The sequence below is a fragment of the Bombus impatiens genome, unplaced genomic scaffold, assembly GCF_000188095.3.
Source record: "Bombus impatiens unplaced genomic scaffold, BIMP_2.2 scf_1461, whole genome shotgun sequence".
Classification (NCBI taxonomy): domain Eukaryota; kingdom Metazoa; phylum Arthropoda; class Insecta; order Hymenoptera; family Apidae; genus Bombus; species Bombus impatiens.
The window spans coordinates 987,495-1,004,666 of record NT_177880.1 but is presented as its reverse complement, the minus strand read 5'-3'; the positions used below and the strand labels follow the sequence as shown (position 1 = coordinate 1,004,666).

Sequence of the window (17,172 nt, the reverse complement as noted above, 5' to 3'; positions counted from 1 at the left end):
TTCATTTTGAATTATTTATTTTTAATTGTTATTCGTATATCAAAAGAACAAATAGAATATAGTAGATTATATAGTTTAAGATTATACAATACATAGTATAAGAATTTTAAAACAAAAATATAAAAAGCTTACTGTTCTTACTCTTATTACAATAATTCTATTATTCGTTATTGTGAACCACGTAAAGAAATATTTCAAAACCAATACTCAATGAGTACCAAATCACCGTACATTCCACCGAATTGTGGTAGCAAAATCGTCGGCATTTTTGTAAAATTATCGCACATGATTTAGTACAATTAGATGATAACAGCGTGCGGTGTTACCGTGGGTTGTTTGCAAGCAGCCTAACGATGTAATATGATTTTCGACACTGTTAATGTATCGAATGAGAGTTATCCTTCAAATTCATCGTACTCGCCAAAATAAGATGCTTCAAGGTCCGCGCCTTAATCTGTTACGAGCTTTTCTATTTGCGCTTGAACTCTATCAAATTAAAGTTTTAAAGCATATATATATACATGTATTTCGCTACATGAAGTTTCTATCAAATGTTTAAAGCGAATTAATATTGACCAACTCAGAGGAATTTATCTAAGCAAATTGGACCACTTAACGAATATTAATGTACTTGACGTACATAGATGACTATGAAAAATTATTGCAACGAATGAACTGTATATTATGTAAAAAAATTCAATATCGTATACACAGAGAAGGTTTGCTCAAGAAACAGTCGAGAAACGATTTTATTCATTCTGCTTTTGGAATCAAACGGTCCAAGTTATGCAACGATTGTCAAAATCTACAGATTGTTACCAGCTTTATCTTCCCATCGTGGTTTCATCTTGACCAATTTTTTGACCTGCAGACAATTCTCCGTGCTCGATAGGAATGCTCAACTATAGTAAAGTATGAAAAACCTAATAGTTTAAAAACATCTGTAAAAAGAAATGTCCAATAATATAATCATTGACATAACCGCCGCATGCAATTCCGAAATAATTTCTTTTTTTCTCGCGCTAAAATCTAGATGATTAATTTTATAACGTAAAAGGTTTATCAATATCAACTGTATTACTGAAAATAAAAATGTGTTGATAAGAACTCAAAAAGGGGGAACAATAATATGCATTAAACAGGCAGAAAAGATATTACCGTCTATCTTCGTGGATTATGAGATCTAATATGTATAATTATGTTGTTTGATATCAACCGTCATAATTCTTCTAATTTTTGAGTTTCCGGCACGTTTTCGCAAGATCGACGCATTGATAATAAACTATAACGCGAGACCCTATGACCTCGAGCGAGTCTTGGATGATATATTGAAATTCTCATGAACGTTGACTCTTTCTAAGCACGAAGCAATGTTCACATTTTGTGTTTTGAGATTATACATTATTCGTAATGGTTAAGAATTTATATTATTTTAATTGAAGAGTTGTATAATATCGGGTCGATATAAAAGAAAATGTATACAGAAAAGTATTTTAATATTTTTCTAACATCACAAAAAATTATACTGTTTTAAACTATTCTATTTTATAAACTTATAGATTTAGGAAGGAAATATAAAAATGGTATTGAATGCGTGTTCTGAAAAAAATTTTTTTATTAATAGCAAACATCAGTGTTCGTGATCGCGACACCCACGCGACAATTAGTACATCGCGTCTATTCTCTAATTCTTCAATCGTACAGAATTGTTCAATAAAATTGGTAAAATCGATTTTTAAAGTTCTGTACATAACGAGGATTTGACTACATCCATCGAGTCAAGCGAAGAAAATCCAATAAAACCAATAAATATTTACGTCTTCAGATCGTGTGTCCTCGTCACAAAGGCAGAAAATATCTTAATGATTCGACTCGCACGTGTTCTAGTTTCTTCCCTTATTACGTAATAATTAGTTTCTGTAATAAATTGAAAATAATGCTAAACGTTTGATTTCCTCGCAATGTATGTATCCGAAATTAATAAATTTAAAAAATTTCAGAATACAGCGATGAATTAATTCCTTTTTCTCGTTTTTACAGAACATAGTCTTGTCCTTATTCATAAGATCAATGAGCAATGCCTTCACCGATCTTAAAAAGATTTTGGCTGAGAAAATTCCTAAAGAACAGGAGCGTGTCGCGGCTTTCCGTAAAAAGTACGGAACCACCAAAGTTGGAGACGTTACCGTGAACATGGTAATTCTTGTCTGTTGTGCAATTCCGACTATATCATTCGTTTTTCTTGTTAAACATCCGATGATGAATAGATTATCGAACGTAACAGCAATGTTATTGCCAGAACGGAACGTTACGTGACAAAAATGATATATTAATAGATTAAGGCACGTAGAAAACACAATACGTATTAACTTTTGTAATGTTCATAGGTGGACGATAAGGACTGTACATATAAACAAATTTGTAGGTTCTCGGAATAATTCTACCCGCCTAACAATCGTAATCTTTGTATCACTTTCTCAATGATTTTCTGGAGGCAATAGAATTCTTTGTGTTTAATTTAACGAGATCTGACTAAGGAAAAAACTTATGCGATAATATGTAAATAAAATATTTTCTCCTTCTTTTCTTTCTTTTTTTCGTATGTTACGTTCTATGCTTATGTTCCTATTCTTATATGCAAAATTAGACTACGAACGATATGAAAGTAGCATTCAAATCAGTTTAAAGTGCGGCTCCTGTAGTCAATAGTCAGAGGTCAATGTCACTGAACATATCTCCCCTTTTTTCTTCTATCTTTTTGCGCCTAATGTTGATATCGCGTGATAACTTTTCGTTACTTTTTAGATTTATGGTGGTATGCGCGGGATGTTAGGACTTGTATGGGAACCATCGGTTCTAGATCCTGAAGAAGGTATTAAATTTCGAGGAAAATCGATTCTGGAATGCCGGAAGATTCTACCGAAAATCAAACACGAACCACTTCCGGAAGGTTTGTTCTGGCTGCTGATTACCGGTGATGTTCCTACGGAAGCCCAAGTGAAAGAAATCTCTAAAGAATGGGCCTCCAGATGCGCATTACCTGATTACATAGTCAAAACTCTGAACAACTTCCCCAAGTCGGTTCATCCCATGCATCAATTCTCCGCGGCGCTCACTATTCTAAGTACAGACAGTATATTCAAAAAAGAATACGAAGCAGGTATACACAAATCCAAATATTGGGACGCCGCTTACGAAGATATAATGAACCTGATTGCCAGATTACCCGTACTCTGTGCCATGATATACAGAAACCTTTACAAGGATGGCAAACTCGGGGCATCTGTGGACCCAGGCGGAGACTGGTCTGGCAATTTCGCAAAAATGCTCGGTTACGACGACCCACAATTTGCTGAACTTTTACGATTATACCTAACGATTCACGCTGATCATGAAGGTGGAAATGTATGTGCGCACACGACCCATTTGGTGGCTTCGACATTGTCCGATCCCTATTCGGCATTCGGCTGTGGAATGAGCGGTTTGGCAGGTCCTCTTCATGGCCTTGCAAGTCAAGAAGTATTGCTATGGCTAAAGAAGGCGTGCGCTGAAATCGGAGATAGTCCCACTGATGACGAGCTGAAAGACTTTATTTGGAAGACGCTGAAGAACGGTCAGGTCATTCCTGGATACGGTCATGCCATACTCAGAAAGACTGATCCTAGGTATATATGCCAAAGAGAATATGCAATGAAACACATGCCGGATGACAAACTAATCAAGGTAAAATTCTCAAATAACTCATTTAATATTTGTATAAAGTTTCTATGTGGTTTATTCCTTGCTAATGACTATATTCGTATATATCTAGCTCGTTGCTCAAGTGTATAAAGTAGTTCCCCCCATTCTTATGGAACTTGGTAAAGTAGCAAACCCATGGCCAAATGTAGATGCTCATTCGGGAGTTCTCTTACAATACTATGGAATGACAGAGATGCAATATTACACTGTCCTGTTCGGAATATCACGTGCTCTTGGTGTTCTGGCATCTCTCGTTTGGTCTCGTGCTCTCGGCCTTCCAATAGAAAGACCCAAATCCATAAGCACCGACAAGCTTATGGAATTGGTTAAAGCTAAATAAAAGAAAACCATTCTTATTCGTGAAAAATTATGTTCACTAAAGCTTTCTAAATAGCGTTTTTGCAACATAGAACGAACTTATATACAATTTAATCGTCAAGCTCTTTAAGAAAATGCGTGCATTAACGGTAAACAAAATTCATTGTAAATATACGTGTTGCTTTTTATTAACTTATGCAATAACAATTTTAGAAATAAAAATGACATAATTCATTGTACAGTTAGTAAATCACTAAACATTTACTGCTGTCTGATCCTGTGGTGAAATTTACACGTGTGTACCGACTAACAAAAGCCACTCGAAGGATCAGTCTCGTGATGAGACGCAAGAAATAAATTGATCAGCCGAGAATTTAGAATCTTTTTGACTTCTGGTTTCTCCATTCGCGGCAAGTTCGTTTTCGGCTCGTCCATCGATTTATTAATTGTTAATATTACCAATATATATAATAATATTGTCAATCATTGTATTTTGTATCGATCACCTCCTTTCCGTGGATCTTTATCTATGGGAGGGGAAAGTTTTCCGTGAGTGTGAGAGTGTGGAAAGCGATAAGTAATTTTTTCGCAATGGTGAAGAAATTTTCAAAGCTTTTACCATTCGATTACTAGACCATTAGAAATTGTTTCTTCGGAATTTCGTAATTTCTATCACCTGTAGATACTTTCTAAACAATTCACACTGTTTATTTATTATACATTTTAATTATTATTCATATATGAAAGGAAGGAATAAAATATAGTAAAATATATAATTTAAAAGAATTCTAAAACAGAAATGTAAAAAAGTTACTGCTCATTTATTCGAATTAATAGCATGTACATAATTTGTTTTATAATCTCATTGTATTATACCGTAATTTTAATTAATAAAATCGGATAAACAGGATAGGAAATTGTATATTACAGTACGTAGTTCTTTTTTGACATCTCATAAAAGAAAGTTTGATAAATTTATTTTACATTAATCTCAGTCCTTATGTTAATTAACAATCTTATACGTAAACATTTCATGCTTGGTATGTTAATCAATTAAAAATAATCAATTTAAAACAAACATTTTTAAACTTGTTAATTTTTGAAATTTTGTTTGATTAATATCTAATCATATAAGAAGCTTAAATGCAGACACATATATCTGATTCACATGACTTATATAATGAAAGTTATATAGTAATGAAATTAAACAACCTATATGTTGTACTGTATTTCAAAATTTCTATATAATGAAAGCTTTGTTAACGACATTATATATATATTATAATATTGTGTATTTGTAATAATATGTCATAGTTAAGACAATTAATTGCTTCTTTTCTCAATATGAGAAAACTGCTATTTATTCTTATGAAATGTTAAATGTATGATCTCACTCTTGTTTTAGACGGCATTTGTCTTTCATACGATGATGTTAACAATTTCTACAATCGTCTTTCTCATATGTTACTAACGTGTGTGTTCTAAATTTTAGTAATTGTCAAATACTAGAGTATTTTTAGCTATACAAAAATTAATTACTATAATCATGAAGTAAATAAAATAAATGAGACAGCTGTTAATCGGATAGTTAGAGATTAGTAATACTTAAAATAATTCATAATACATATATTGAAGAATACAATAGATATATTTTAACAATCAAATGAATTTTGTATATAAAACACATCTTTGTAATATTTTGCATACAAATGGAATTAAATATTCCCAATAAACAACCATCTCACTGTTGAATACTCGTATCACAGAGCAGTTTTCTGCTTCTAAATGTTTGATTAGATTGGTTGAATAATTTGCCTTGAAATTCTTGAAGATGTTTGCAGTATCAAGTATTAAGAAATATTTAAATTCTTGTACAGAACGTTGAAAAATATGTGGTTTAATTGGTGCTAAATTGAAGTTGACTTTTTACAAGTGTTTACTATTAATGTGAAGTATAAAAAACTATGTACATAGGTATATTTTTGAAAACTGCACAGGTTAAATAATTTTTATCTGTGCATTAACTCAATAGAACAAATAAAAATATCTCGTCTATCTTTATTGTTATATAAACAAAGGTGGACGGGATCAAGATTAAATTCTTTATCCTTCAAATATGCATGCAATATTTTCACTACATTTGTTATTGAATCAAAAATAAAATTTTATAGCTTTCAGACTGCAATTTTAATATAGCATTTATAGCTATAAATAATCGGATGTGCTCATAGACCATACATTAAATTTGGCAGTCCTGTTGTAAAGTGTTTATAATATATATATTTTCTTATACACAGATAAAAAAATTTTTACTATAGATACTTCTCTTAATGCAACAATATTTTCTATAAAAGACTCTGGATATTCTAAATTTTTCCATTTTCTTATAACATAATGTTTTGAATATATTTTACACAGAGAATAGTTAAAACATTATTTTAGTTTTATATCATAATCATTTACCATTATATCTTATATCACATTAATAGATGAGACAAAATTTACCCGTCCACCACTTGATATATTAAGTGTCTGCAGCAATAATGTTAATCAATATATGCAGTTACACTTTAAGTTATGCATGAAGCTAATGTACCATTTGAAAAAGATCATTCATTCTTATATCATTTGTACAATCGTAGAGTGGCACAGTAACTTACATTGAACATATACTTTACAGTTTAGATATCTTATTATATTTAAAATCAATCCTCATAATGTACGTCATGTCTTTTTTAAACGCCCAACAATCCACTCAAGACCTTGATAAAGCCTAAAACATTACAAGTCATTAATAACCTTGTTTCATAAATAGGATTGTAACTCTAATAATGAATCTCTTTTTACCCCTCTCCAGTAAGTGCACAACAGCTTTGTATGTGCCATTGATGTTTTTTAATGGAAGTTAAATCTAGTTGTCTAGAAATTTCAGCAGCTGTCATGCTACCTTTTAAGTCTTGTTTATTAGCATAAACTAAGACATTAGCTTTGCTTAATTCTTCATGATTTAACATTGAGTACAATTCTTCTCTTATTACACCAAGTCTTTCCCTATCTGTACTATCTATAACCATAATAATAAACTCAGTATTAGTATAATATGTGGACCATGCAGCTCTCAGGCTTTGTTGTCCACCCAAATCCCACATTATGAAATGAATATTTTTCCAAACAACTTCTTCAACATTGGATCCAATAGTTGGTGATGTGTGAACAACTTCATTCATTAGGAACTGGTATAATATAGTAGTTTTACCAGCATTATCTAACCCTACCATTACTATTTTATGTTCTGAAAAATAAAAAGATTTTGATTACATTTAAATAAAAATTTGATGAATTATAATTAGAAAATTTAATAGTTTAAATTATAGTTATTTGAATTATGTATTCAAAAGTTTTAAGTATTCATCTTATAATGTGAAAGAAAAATATCTGGAAAACATATGTTAACATATGTTTAAAGTAGGACAATGAAAATTTAAAGCAATTTTAACAAAAATATATTAATTACAAGAGTAATTAGCAAACTCACAAAGAACAGTTTCACTTGTAACTATAATTTATATTCATACTAGCATATGTCAAGGTTTATAATTCATTTATTTCAAACTTTCTATTTTTTATCATTGTATCTATTATTAAATTTTTTGTGATCAGAAAAAGCTATTATATCCATATCCTTTTTAAGCATATAAATATAGAGAATATAGTCATGAAGTTAATATAGGTTTTATATTATCTGAGTAAATTTATTATTGCTAAATTTTATGAATTATTTTTGTATATCATCAAAGTAAAAAAAAGAAGGAACACGACTTTTGCTCATATGATTTTAATAACTGATCATCATTTTTCACTTATTATTAAGCATAAATTTATTGCAATTTTAATTTTATATGATGACACGCATAAAACAATACAATAATTGTGACACAATATTGTTACTACATATGATAAATTTACCTTCATTGCCAAAGAGACTCCACAACTTTGCAAATAATAATCCCATATTGACCAAAACAGTAAACCACTCAGTTAATATTTATTTAATCGTGTTTCTGTAGTGTCTTTTTCTCGATAAAAAAGATGTATTTAGTTGCAGAAGTGGGACATTTCATTGTCAGAGGGTTATGTACACTTTTCTGTCAAGTTCCTTTGCAATATGTTTGTAGTAAATTTGCTTCATTATTGATACATTATGATGTGAAATATATACTTAAGAACTGTTGTAAACTGTTGAAAATACAGTAAGGATAACCCAAAAGTGAAAGAAATATGTATACGAAAACCTTCCCTAATCTAATCAAGCAAATCGCGACATGTTGCTTTCCCAATTAAAACATCCATACGTTCGATGTGTCCAATCATCGTTTAGCAATAACTGAAAGCGATGTCAGTTCTGTATATATGTAAACTGATTGGAGCTAAAGGATACTTAATTAAACGCGCGTAAAACGAAAACACTTAAAACTCTTAGAACGAAATTCTCTTGACTAAGATTACCTAACCGATTTTGCTGAATCACTATCTTCTCCTTTAAAAAAACAAGGGAACTGGTTATAGTGAATGTAACTGAACGAAGTTCACATAATTATAAAAACTTGATATTATCTGATATTATCTTATATTGTATTAAGATAATCTGTAATGTTAAAGATTATAATCAATATAATACAAACATTAATTTATACCTTTTAATAGCAACAATTTTATTATATAGGCTAAAATATAAATTAAACTTTAAATTTTGATGCCTTAGAGCAAAAAAGATTACACATTTTATATGTTGTAAAAAGTTATAAATATTTTATATTTTATAAACATTTATAAATTGTTAAGTACACAATTTTTAACAAATTAATCAAATTTATCTAGTTATTTCTTCTACTCTATAATGTAAAATTTTTTTAAATGTAATAAATATTTGAAAATTCTGTAGAATACTATCTTTATAAAGGCTGTTTTTCAGGAGGTGAAATAATAAAATGAAAAGTTCGAATTTCCCATCGTTTTAATTATCATTTAATATTACATTTATAATATATCTAAATAGTGATAACATTATGAAATGTTTTAATAGTCTCCATAGTGTGTTAACATTACGTTGACCTTGTGTACTGCGATTGGCTTACGAAATGTCGGCTGATGTCGAATCTACTCTAGTATGAACATTCATTCTTAATCTTTGTGGGAAAGCATTCGGCCACTTGTTGCTTTGATATAAAACCAAAGAGAACAAAACACATCTTATTTTGAAAAATAATACTTATTAAAATGAGTAAACCGTGAGTCATCTTTACATTATTTCCGATATATTAAAAATTTTAATTTGTAAAAAGAATTTAGATAATTGTTTTTATGATAATGTAGTTTATATAACCATTTCTATTCGAGTGAATTTTAATAAGTAATTAATTAATTTAAAAAAGTAAAAAGAAGAATAAATATAATCTAAATATTATACTAAATATTATAAATTAATTTAGAAAATCAAATTTTCATTTGTATATATTGTAATATGTAACATATAATGTACGAGATATGTATGATGTAAAAGATATATTTTCAAGTGACTCCTAATTTAATAAAAAACATAATTTACTTTATAGAGTTGCTGATATTGCCCTTATTGGGTTGGCTGTTATGGGTCAGAATTTAATCCTAAACATGAATGATCATGGATTTGTGGTGTGTGCCTACAATCGTACAACAGAGAAAGTCAAATCTTTTTTGGAAAATGAAGCAAAGGGCACAAAAATAATTGGTGCATATTCATTGAAAGAAATGGTAGACAAACTAAAATCACCAAAAAGAGTAATGCTTTTAGTAAAAGGTAAATTCCTGTTATAAATTATAAATTTGAGAACAAGAATTTGACCTCCCAAACTATTGCTAAATCTATTACTACTCCTAAACTTGTATTTAGATGTGTATTTGTAGTGATACTGATTGTTTCAGGTAGTATACTTAGTGTAGTTTGTATATCTTTCAGTCTTTCGTTAAATAGTATATAGTGATATACTTCATGTCTTTTTTAGATTTCTGTTTTCTTTCTAACGTTCTAAGCAGAGGGATCATAACTCTTTAAAATCTGTATTACTTTATCATTTTCTATCTATTTTGGTCTTACTTCTTTGTATATGGGTATATGGGTTAGTTAAGACTTGGCTTCTAATTTCCATTTATTGCATATCCTACATTCTGTACTTTTGTTTATTTTGTATTTATAACTCTTTTCAATTATCATTACTCATCCTAGCTTCCCTATTTGTGTTATTTGTGCATTAATTTTGTTATTAGAAGCAGTATTTTCATATCTAAGTATTTAGATCTTTTTAGTTCTATGGCTTTGATACTATCCTTATAACTCTCACTGTAGGTTGAGACTAGCATTCTTCTTTTATTTTCTTCATATAGTTTACCTAAGAATTTTATGTAATTGAAATAATCATGTACAATACTATATCATCTTTAAAGCTGGTGCTGCTGTGGATGCATTTATTGAACAATTAATACCTTTATTGTCTCCTGGAGATATTATTATTGATGGTGGTAACTCTGAGTACCAGGATACTGATAGACGAACTAAGGAACTAGAAAAGAAAGGAATTCTATTTGTTGGTAGTGGTGTTAGTGGAGGTGAAGATGGTGCTCGATATGGACCATCTTTAATGCCAGGTGGAAATCCCAAAGCTTGGCCACATATTAAACAAATCTTTCAGGTGATTTTTTTTAGCATTGAAATATGATTATTTATTTAATGTATAATATAAATTACTTAAGCGTATATATTTTTTTAGTCAATCTGCGCAAAAGTTAATAGAGAACCTTGTTGTGATTGGGTTGGCGAAAGAGGTGCAGGACACTTTGTAAAAATGGTACATAATGGTATTGAGTATGGTGATATGCAACTTATTTGCGAAGCATATCACATTATGCGAAATGGTTTAAAACTTAATCCAGAAGAGATGAGTCAGGTCTTTGAAGATTGGAATAAAGGAGAACTTGACTCATTTTTAATTGAAATTACGAAAGATATCCTTAAATATAAGGATGAAAAAGGATATTTATTAGAGCGAATTAGGGATACAGCTGGTCAAAAAGGAACTGGAAAGTGGACAGCTATTGCAGCACTAGATTATGGAGTACCTGTAACTCTAATAGGAGAATCAGTCTTTGCTAGATGCCTTTCTGCCTTACAAAGTGAAAGAATAGAAGCAAGCTCGGTATTGCAAGGTCCTGATGCTATATATCAAGGCGACAAGAAACAGTTCCTAGAGCATTTGAAGAAAGCTCTCTATGCCTCCAAAATTATTTCCTATGCACAAGGATTTATGTTATTAAGAGAGGCTGCTAAAATTCACAATTGGAATTTGAATTATGGTGGTATAGCTCTTATGTGGAGAGGTGGATGTATTATAAGAAGGTACACAGTTTTTTATGGAAATTTTATAATAATTTTAGTAACAATAATTTATCATTTAATTTTTGCTTTTAGTGCATTTTTGGGAAATATAAAAACAGCATTTGAAAAGAATCCAAAACTTTCCAATTTATTATTAGATGATTTCTTTGCTAATGCAATGAAAGAATGTCAAGCTAGTGCTCGGATAGTAGTATCTACAGCTGTAACATTAGGCATAGCAACTCCTGCATTATCAACTGCTTTAGCTTTCTATGATGGCTATAGAACAGCTCGACTTCCAGCAAATTTACTTCAAGCTCAACGAGATTACTTTGGAGCTCACACATATGAATTACTTGGTCAAGAAGGAAAATTTGTACATACTAATTGGACTGGGCATGGTGGAAATGTATCTGCATCTACATATGATGTATAATAATCACTAACATAATTTTATGCTAATAAAATGTACATACAGTTAATGTTACAGTTGAAGTTAATGTTATGGTTGATAAATCTATCAATATGTATTAGGTCTGATAATAATAACTGGTTATGTAAAACTGCTGAAAATATTTTGTTTAAAAAGATACAAGTTTACTAAAAAAATATATTACATACATTTGTATATGTGTATAAATTATTTGTTCTTTCTTGAATTATAAACTGATATTTTTCAAAAATAAAGATTATTATTCTTCTATAATACATTACTTTACTAAAATACAATATACATACTACATACAATTTTATACAATAAAATGATAGGCCAATATACACTTGCATGCATATATATGTGTGAGTGCGTGCGCGCGCGCGTGTGTATCAGGAAACTGTATACTTATCCAGGAAATGAAAGCAGTAATAATTTCTAACATACACCTACCTATGTACATATGCTTTCGTATAAGAAAGTCTGTATTATGAAAAAATAGTAGAGCATGACTTGTGAAGTCGCTCGTCATTCTCGTGAAATCAATGCGGAAGTAATTTATCTAACCTATTTGTCGTTACAATCATGACTATGTCACATTTTCAAATAACAATACATGTATGTGATTCTAAATAGCTTTTTTAGTATATTAAAAAAATTTATTAAACACCTAATTTTAAATTAAAAAGCTTAATAAGAATATAACATTTAGATTGACAATATACTCATATCGACTAAAATGGAAATCCAAGTAAAAATAATTTCGCGCCATGATTCACCAAAGTTAAATAAAACCTCGTATAGCTTAAACTAGCATACATTATATGTAATTAGCATAATTATATACGTCTTCCTTATTTTCATTGGTACTCAAATAACATCAATTTCAATTTATACGATTGTATGATAACGTTGGTATTTTAATAAATATAATATTTGGTTTATTTTAAGTAATATGTACGTATCTTTCTTTTAGATAGAAGTGTAAAGGAAGTTTTTATTGTAATTTCATAATAATGAAGTTTAGAGAATATTAAGAGCAAACTAATACTTTGTAGTATGTTTCATCTATGAAACTCTGAAAAATACTCTAATACTACATACCTATGTACATACGTTACTTACATACATGTGAGAAACTGATCTCGTCGAACCCTATTTGTGCCGTCCCTGAAGCACATCGGCTTTACTGACCATAGACGGGCGACGTATTCTGCATCATTCATTTGCAAAATGGCTGACCACAGGGAAAGGGATTCATACTATTCGCAAACGGATTTAAGATCAAAAAATGATGATCCACCGAATTCACGTTTATTTGTTATATGCCACAAAAGTCTTGAAGAAGATGATCTTAGAAAAGCTTTTGAAAAGTTTGGGAAGATCGAAGATATTTGGGTAGTGAAAGATCGAACGACGGGGGAAAATAAAGGTAATTTCTCTTGTCTACACAAGAAATCAATAAGACTTTATTTTCTTTTTAATCATCTTTTACATATTTTTAAATTTATCTATATACACATTGTTTATTTATGAAAATTGTTTATTTATATGCTTTTTTCAAACATTTGAAAAGTAATGCGTCTTGTTTACCTTGTTTAGGAGTCACATACATCAAATTTTCAAAAACATCAGAGGCAGCTTTTGCTCTTGAAGAGATGAATGGAAAAATGTTGGGTTCTGTTGGAAGACCTATTAAAGTAATGATTGCTTCAAAGTAAGAATTATAATAGTTATTCCAAAATATCCTTGAAAAACTTTATTCTTTGTTCATATATTTATTTGTTGATAAATGTGAAAATCTAGATATTTGTTACAGTCGTGATCAAGGATCTGTCAGAGAAACAAACGAAGAAGAAAGATGGGTTCGTCTCTTTTGTGTATTACCTAAGTCTATGACAGATGGTGAGCTTCATCGAGAATTTTCAAAGTTTGGATCTATAGAATATGCAACAGTAGTTAAAGATAGAAATACGAATGAATCAAAAGGCTTTGGTTATGTAAAATTTCAAAAAGTATCTAGTGCAGCGAAAGCATTTGAAGAATGTGATAGGAAATACAAGGCTGTATTTGCAGAACCAAAAAAACCAAAACCTGAACATATTGATGTGAAATATAACAATGGACTATCTTCTCATTATGATAGCGCTGGTGGAGGTTATAGTTCATCAAATTTTGGAAAGAGTAGTATTAGTTTAGAAATTGCCACAAATTATCCTAATTCTGAAGGTTATACACATTTGCAAGTGATTGCACATCCAGCATTGAACCAAGATCAATTATGGAAATTATTTGACATTGTACCTGGATTGGATTATTGTCATTTGAAAAATGACGTACGATATAGAATGCCAAGAGGCCAGGCTGTTGTAGTATATTCTAATCCTAGTGCAGCAGCATATGCAAGAGAAAAATTTCATGGTTTTGAATATCCTCCCGGTCATAGGATGATAGTTAAGCCAGATTTATCAAGTGCTCCACCAAAAAATGCAATAAAACCTGGTAGTTCTGCTGCTGGAATTGCTAGTGCTAGGACAGATTTGGCACATTTAGCTGAAACTATTGCTCAAGCTACATCTTTAATTCAAGCTGCGGGATTAACTGCACCAAGTGAGAGATTATTTTATCTACATAATGTGATAATGTATGATTTTTGTGTTTAATTGTATTTTTACATAATTAGGTTTAGAGCATTCGATGTGTGTGAAGTTACCACCTGTGCAACCAATGGCTAGTATAGATGCAGAGGTTGCTAAAAGGTGCTTCATTGTATGCGGACCTCCAGTACCTCCAATATATGCCATGAAAGATGCTTTCTGTAGATTTGGGAACCTTATAGATGTTTACATGCTTCCAGGGAAAAATTGTGGTTATGCAAAGTATGCCAGTGTGCAAAGTGCAAATGAAGCAATCGAGGTATATTTTATCATGCTTTATTTCATCATAATGACTTTTTCTAAACAAATAAGACAGTTAAACAGTAATAATCAATCTATAAAATAATAACCGTAGGTTTTACATGGACAAGAAATTTGTGGATCTCGATTAAAAGTATTAGAAGCAGAAGAGCGTAATGTCGGTGAAGATCGTAGGAAACGACTACGAACGGACGAAGACGAAAATTAAATTTTTTTTGTATACCTCGTAAGTAAATCGCTGAGTACATGGCAAAAAGAAAGGAGGGAAAGAGAGAGGCAATTAAATATTAACACCCTGACGTTGTAACTGACGATTACTTTACTCGAAAAACAGGAGAAAATGTAATTTTTCTATTTGTCTTCACAGACTGACTGGTATACACAAGCTGGACGCACGCAATAAAAGAGACGAATTTTAAGACTCACTTGACCACGTCGGGCCCGCATCCAAGGAAACTCCAACTACCTACTTTTAACTACCGCTTACGTTCGCGAATTCAACGTTACTGAAACTTTAACGATACTTTACTTCATCCTTACATGTCGTTACACGTACACCTGACTTCCTAATTTTATTATTTTAAAAGGCCTGTGCGAAAAGTGATCTTAAATATTCTATTTAAGAACATATAGAACACAAGAAATTAGTTAAATTTGGAACTTGTATTTTTAATGCAAGGAAGGTATATGATATCGAGTATACTCGAGGTGTTTATTGTTGCATGGTAATATACTATACATATTAATCAGATAAGAGTATTTATCAATGCATATATACTTTTATATTAAAATTATACTGAAATGAAAATTTATTCAAACAAATTTATAAAAAGAAAAGAATGAATTTATACATTAATGATTAAGGAAATTGAATAATTTTAAAATAGAGAATATGAAATGAAATTATCTTTTAATATTTTATATTCTTAATTGTAAAACAAGAAATATGTAATTATTGATTATAATATTAATTTTATCTATTCGCACAGGCTTTATAATATAACCTGCTTTAGGATTAGTAAAACAAGGTTTTCTTTATAATTTATATCCAATAGTTCTGTACTATTCTTTTATTAGATATAGCACGTATGGAAGAAAACGTAAAGCAATTTATTTCTTGTGTCTGTTTCAAGAAATATTTTCGTAATTGCGAATAATAATATATTTCGTAGAATTTAAATTCCAAAACAAGATATATTCTGCAGAATAATACTTTTATTTTTAAATACTTTTCAAATATGGTTTTATGGATTACAACTCTACGTGATATAAATCAAAATTATATTTTTATGAATATAAATATAACGAAGCGTATTTGAAAAATATTTTTGTGTAGATTAAAACTATATTTGACTAAATGTATATTATGTTTTATTGTTGCTTACAATAATAATCTTAATTTTAATTACACCAGATGTACGTAATTCATCTTAAAAGTATGTATTATTAATCAAATTTAATTATGTTACGTATTTTTGTAAAAACAAAATTAATTTCTGTAATTACAGAATTGCAGACAAAGAAGAGACGAGAAGAAATTTTCCATTCAAGTATTATGAGTAAATCTTGTTTTGGAATCGTTTCAGTATCACATATATTCATGTATATAAAATATATTGACATGTTGTTTTCTATAATTAGACCAAATTTCCTGGAAAAAAATACGTTTTCTTAGGAAATTAATATTATGTCCATAATCACATTTGTCAAATACCAATAATTGACGCACAACATGAACGTTTTATGATGGACACTTTTGTACATGTGTTAGACTGTTCTACTCAATGACCATACGCAATGATGTTTTAGGAGACTGTAACTGACTTGTTTATTTGGTGATATTAAAATACACATTAAGTATTCAAAACCTCACACTGACTTCCACTTATTTTTTTTTTTCACACTGAACAGAATATCCTATTTCACACTATGTTTATAATTTATTAACTTGACGTGTTTTTTCTGTTAACTTTCAGGATATCTCAAGGATTCAAAGATGTGTACCTGATGACTGTGATATAGCAGAGTAAGATACTACTATTATTGTATATACAAAACGTAAAATATAAAGAATAAATTATAATTTTATATAGTTCCTCCTTTTTATTACTGGACGGAGATCATTATGCCGATCAGAAGATTATTGTATTTGTACTTGTTTACGCATTTCGCTTTTATACTGCACTTTTAAGGTATACCATGTTTATAATTTATTTTTAGCATATTTCTTTAATATGCTCATAAAATGTGCAATAAAATAACTTTTATAAAAAAGGAGTACGTTATGTTATTTTTAATCGATTCTCGAATATGATCTATCGCCTTAAATTTAAATCGGAAGATATTATGGAATA

General features: G+C 29.9%; 4 protein-coding genes across 5 annotated transcripts; 3 read left to right on the top strand and 1 right to left on the bottom strand.

The window, feature by feature from the left end:
* Positions 1-119: 119 nt before the first annotated feature.
* Positions 120-4,840, top strand: LOC100747743 (probable citrate synthase 2, mitochondrial). Its single transcript, XM_003494047.4, has 4 exons — positions 120-1,963; positions 2,041-2,196; positions 2,806-3,723; positions 3,812-4,840. The coding sequence occupies exons 2-4, from the start codon at positions 2,071-2,073 to the stop codon at positions 4,079-4,081; spliced, it is 1,314 nt and encodes a 437-aa protein (XP_003494095.1). The 5' UTR covers positions 120-1,963; positions 2,041-2,070; the 3' UTR covers positions 4,082-4,840.
* A 173-nt stretch (positions 4,841-5,013) lies between these two features.
* Positions 5,014-8,566, bottom strand: LOC100747864 (ADP-ribosylation factor-like protein 5B). The gene is made up of 3 exons (XM_003494048.4): positions 8,026-8,566; positions 6,907-7,351; positions 5,014-6,832 (listed from the first exon to the last, which is right to left on the bottom strand). The coding sequence occupies exons 1-3, from the start codon at positions 8,069-8,071 to the stop codon at positions 6,784-6,786; spliced, it is 540 nt and encodes a 179-aa protein (XP_003494096.1). The 5' UTR covers positions 8,072-8,566; the 3' UTR covers positions 5,014-6,783.
* A 581-nt stretch (positions 8,567-9,147) lies between these two features.
* LOC100747505 (6-phosphogluconate dehydrogenase, decarboxylating) lies at positions 9,148-12,030 on the top strand. The gene is made up of 5 exons (XM_003494045.4): positions 9,148-9,347; positions 9,672-9,895; positions 10,540-10,784; positions 10,863-11,488; positions 11,561-12,030. Exons 1-5 carry the CDS (start codon positions 9,337-9,339, stop codon positions 11,901-11,903), a joined length of 1,449 nt encoding a protein of 482 aa, XP_003494093.1. The 5' UTR covers positions 9,148-9,336; the 3' UTR covers positions 11,904-12,030.
* Positions 12,031-12,959: 929 nt separating this feature from the next.
* On the top strand, positions 12,960-16,911 carry LOC100747301 (RNA-binding protein 45). 2 transcript variants are annotated; one of them, XM_033324108.1, is made up of 6 exons: positions 12,960-13,332; positions 13,503-13,617; positions 13,720-14,510; positions 14,584-14,816; positions 14,913-15,044; positions 16,795-16,911. In XM_033324108.1, exons 1-5 carry the CDS (start codon positions 13,134-13,136, stop codon positions 15,024-15,026), a joined length of 1,452 nt encoding a protein of 483 aa, XP_033179999.1. In that variant the 5' UTR covers positions 12,960-13,133; the 3' UTR covers positions 15,027-15,044; positions 16,795-16,911. The 2 variants fall into 2 exon arrangements, with proteins under 2 accessions (XP_033179999.1, XP_033180000.1); XM_033324109.1 differs by lacking the exon at positions 16,795-16,911 and adding an exon at positions 15,186-16,690.
* Positions 16,912-17,172: the final 261 nt, after the last annotated feature.